At 43.2% G+C, this 4,180-nt stretch overlaps 1 protein-coding gene across 2 annotated transcripts in view; it reads left to right on the top strand.

Moving 5' to 3' along the window:
• The first annotated feature begins 3,027 nt into the window (after window positions 1-3,027).
• Window positions 3,028-4,180, top strand: part of LOC106513814 (kidney mitochondrial carrier protein 1) — an 11,770-nt gene continuing 10,617 nt past the window's right edge. The window contains exons 1-4 of one of the 2 annotated variants that reach the window (XM_014002815.1): window positions 3,028-3,237; window positions 3,379-3,526; window positions 3,690-3,784; window positions 3,896-3,981. In XM_014002815.1, coding sequence (XP_013858269.1) covers window positions 3,180-3,237; window positions 3,379-3,526; window positions 3,690-3,784; window positions 3,896-3,981 — 387 coding nt within the window. In that variant the 5' untranslated portion in view covers window positions 3,028-3,179. The remainder of the gene's footprint in view (window positions 3,238-3,378; window positions 3,527-3,689; window positions 3,785-3,895; window positions 3,982-4,180) is intronic. The other variant, XM_014002816.1, reaches the window with a different exon arrangement.

Below are 4,180 nucleotides of genomic sequence, written 5' to 3' on the forward strand. Positions count from 1 at the left end.
AAAAACAGTAAGAAAAAACACCAAGATAGTGGTTAAATACTTACTTTTACTCTCACTCTTCTTCAGCTCTCCACACACCCTCCTCTCACAGGAAGAAGAAGAAGAAGACAGAGAAAGAGAGTTTTACAACATCAGAAGCCAGAAACAGCTTTCCAGAAGCTCAGCAGAGGCCCTTCCTGCCAGCCCCTCCCCATGGGCTGGGCAGGATGGTAGGATGGTGGCCCTTCTGCATCTCCTGCTGGGTTGAACGAACAGCCAACGTTTAATATTGACTCAACATCTAAGTTTGATTTTGTAGAAGTTGAATAAGCTAATTGTAATTCATGCGTCGTTTTTAGTTTGTTTTTCTTAACAAAGTTGAAATCAAATTAATAAGTCTTGCAGCCGCCTGGGAGGACCGGACCCCGTTGTCACCAGCTCACCACCCCCTTTCTGACTGAACAGACACCCTGAGTGTCCGACCGGCCACTACACTGAAACAGTTCTTTGGGGAACATCACCTGAGATCCTTCGGTCAGCCGACGCCTACTTCTGGTACCGCAATCAGCAGAAAAAAAAGGGTAAAAGTGAACATTTGTCCTGGTGACAAACAGGTGCTCAGACATAATTTGATTCTTATCTTTGTATGAGATTTGATAAATTAAACGATTTTTCTCCCTAATTTAACTAGGACCCCCTTAGTTAAAAACCAGCTAAAAGCAAAACTCACCTCAACTCATTCCAAGCCTCAAACTCACCTCTCAGTGTTTATTTTATTTGTTTGTTTGTTTGTTTATTCACTTGTGATGGCAAACTCTGTCAGTTTTACCTGGTTCAACATGTCACCACTCATTACTCGCCATAGTTGTAAATACATTTAATCTGTAAATAAATGGCCCGTGGAGAACATGCCAACATAAGCTAATGTCACTTTTGTGTCTTGATAAAGGTATTACTGGTTCTGATAAGGACAAGGACTCATCAAATCATTTTGGGTACATTTATTGTGAGACTGATTACAATAAAGTTACAGGTTTTCGTCTCTTTCCTGGGTTAAATTTTGACCAAATTAAGAGCGTGGTGCCTCGAGGTAAGATAATTTGCTTATTTAAACAATTCACAAATTATCCAATTTAGAATATACCCCAAACCCCTAAAACACACAGAGAGAGAGAGAGAGAGAGAGAGAGAGAGAGAGAGAGAGAGAGAGAGAGAGAGACATACACCCAGTGGTCACCACAGTGGGGGGCGGGATCTTAATCACTACTGGCTTTAGATGCCCTCCTCTAGTGTCTCAACCAATGAGAGCCTTTGTTGTCGCAACTCGCAACTCATGATGAACCCGTGAAGAAACATGACACATAAAACATGAGCCTCAGCCATTTCATTCTGTTTTTGGTGTTGAAAGGGGCAACAATCTTGCAATAAAAAACAGAGGTCATTTAAAACATGCAAAAGTTGTTTGGAACCCTAAGCTTAAGCCCAGAGGACTTTTTGTTGGACACTTACCATAAATATCAGAAGTGTTGTCTCTGAACAGTTGAATCGTTTGCTTGGGATTTCTAATTTGGATTTTTTTGTGTCTATCTGTGACATGGTTACAAAGTGTTACTCCAGTTAGTATTTCTTCAGTAGATGGTTATCCATGTTTTCAGACAAGATCGAGCAACTGGGAGAGGAGGTGGGGTTCTGTTAGGTAAAAGATGGTATCAAATGTGAACGTTTGTACTTTAAAGCTGCAAGTTCTCTGGAGTATGTGGCTGAGTTGTTTTGTACCAGCAAATGCTTTTTTACAATGTAGGCTGTTACAGACCCCCCAAGTGCCAATGACAATTTCTATGAGCAACTAAATGATCTTATTAAAGAATGTAATGGCAAAGAAACAATCCTTATGGGGGATTTTAACCTTAACTGGGAGGATAAGTTGAGGAGGAAAAAGTTAAAAGCCATTACAGACAAATACCATCTGGAACAACCGATAACAAATGCAACTAGAATAACAAAAAGTACAAGTACACATTTAGATCTCGTATTCACCAATAAACCTGAAAGGGTAATAAGAACTTATAATGTGATAACTGGACTGTCTGATCAGAACCTAACATTGCTGGCAAGGAAACTAACTAAAAAACAACTTCAAAATAGGACACAAACATTGTGTCATTTAAAAAAGTTCTGCATACCAAAAAGCAAACAGGACATGTTAAATAATGAAATAGATTCTATAGAGTGGGATGATGTCGTCTGAAAATTGGAACATAGCTGTCAGTTATTTACAAATGAGGTTAATGCTGTCAGAGAGAAGTTCAGTGTAAATTTTCAGAAAAAGAATAAACACAAATCCAACCTTCTCTGGTTCAATGAACAATTATGGCAACTAATGAAAAGCAGAGACCATTAAAGAAGCTTTAAAGAAGGCTATAAAAACCAAAAGAGCTGCAGATGTTTTGACCTACAGGCTGTAAAGAGATCAACCAGGATCTAAGGATACTGTCATGTAGGCCTCATAGGAGAAGGGGTTATTTGCGGAATCAAAGTGGGTGTGTCACAAGAGTGGGCGTGTCAAAAGCATAAACACTGTGGGCTACGAGGCCTACATGACGGTATCCTTAGATTCTGCTTGATCTCTTTACAGCCTGACCCTGACCCCAAAAATAAGGTTAACTAGGAGATATGTGACCCAAGTAGGGTTCTCCAGAAAAAGTGGTGCCGTACAGTAACGCCCCTTTTGTTCTTGTTCAATGAGGTGGTGCCGTACAGTAACGCCCCTTTTGTTCTTGTTCAATGAGGTGGTGCCGTAAAGTAACGCCCCTTTTTTGCTTGTCCAGTCAGGTGTGTCCCTTTAACAAAGTCCGTCAAATCAGGTGTCGCCTTTCCTTGTGACACGCCCATTCATCTGCACTCGTCTGCAGAGACCCCTACTTGCCTCGTAGCCCACAGTGTTTATGCTTTTGACACGCCCACTCTTGTGACACGCCCACTTTGAATCCTCAGAAAACCCCTTCTTAATGAAGGAGCGGCAGGGGGCGGAGCTAAGCGTCCAAGCCTGCCTGTCTGTCAGAGAGGGTCTCTCCCAGTCCCTCCACTCCTTTCACCACGGAGGAGCCGAGTATACACGCAGAACGTTTGTTAAAAGTACTCGCTGTACTTTCCCGGGTTTGTCGCGCAGCTGTGTCTCAGTCGGTTCACGGACGGAGGAAATGTCCAACTGGAAGCCGTTTGTTTTCGGCGGGCTCGCGTCTGTGACGGCGGAATGCGGTGAGATGCGTGTCTGTGTTCAGGACACGAGGAGGGAGGGAGGACCGGAGGGCCGTGCCGCCCGCTCCCGCGCGCGTGTCGCTTTGAACTAACTGTTCGTACAGATGAGCTAACTGATGCGCTGCTCTGTGTTTGTTGCAGGGACCTTTCCAATCGACCTAGCCAAGACCCGTCTTCAGGTCCAAGGCCAGGTGGGCGACAGTAAATACCGTGAGATCCGCTACAGAGGCATGCTCCATGCTATGCTGAGGATCGGAAGAGAAGAGGGGCTCCGGGCGCTTTATTCTGGGTCAGTATGTTCACTCTACACACTGCACATGTGCTGGGACTCCAAGGCATTTTGTTGCAAAAGAAACCGCTTTTCACTTCACTTCCTGTTTTTTTAAAAGCCTCTACTTGCCCTTTGACTAACTTATAAACTCACTTTGTAATATAAATGTTCTTATTCACAGAATTGCTCCTGCCATGCTCCGGCAGGCCTCCTATGGGACCATAAAAATTGGTACATACCAGAGTTTTAAGAGGCTGTTTGTTGACAGACCAGAAGGTGTGTGTCAGTTTCTCCCCCCATCCTTGTAATGAAGTCACACTCAACATTGCTCCGAGGTGTTCAGCAGTCTCTCAGTACATCTAAAGCTTCTTGCTTTCTGTCCTTCAGATGAGACATTGCTGATTAACGTGGCATGTGGCATTTTTTCTGGAGTCATTTCCTCCTCTATCGCCAACCCCACTGATGTGCTGAAGGTAACTCTTTGTTTACTGTTGGATCGTGTTATAATCTTCTTTGCATCAAAAAGCAGTAGAGCAGGTAAAAAAAAAGAAAAAAATTGTATAGGTCTTCTGGACGGGTTCTTCTCTAATGAAACGTTTCGTCTCTCCTCCAAGAGACTTCTTCAGTCTGAGAGTTTCAGACAAAATTCAGGCTTTTAAGCCTGAATTTTGT

This window comes from Austrofundulus limnaeus, unplaced genomic scaffold (genome assembly GCF_001266775.1).
Source record: "Austrofundulus limnaeus strain Quisiro unplaced genomic scaffold, Austrofundulus_limnaeus-1.0 Scaffold15, whole genome shotgun sequence".
NCBI classification, from domain to species: domain Eukaryota; kingdom Metazoa; phylum Chordata; class Actinopteri; order Cyprinodontiformes; family Rivulidae; genus Austrofundulus; species Austrofundulus limnaeus.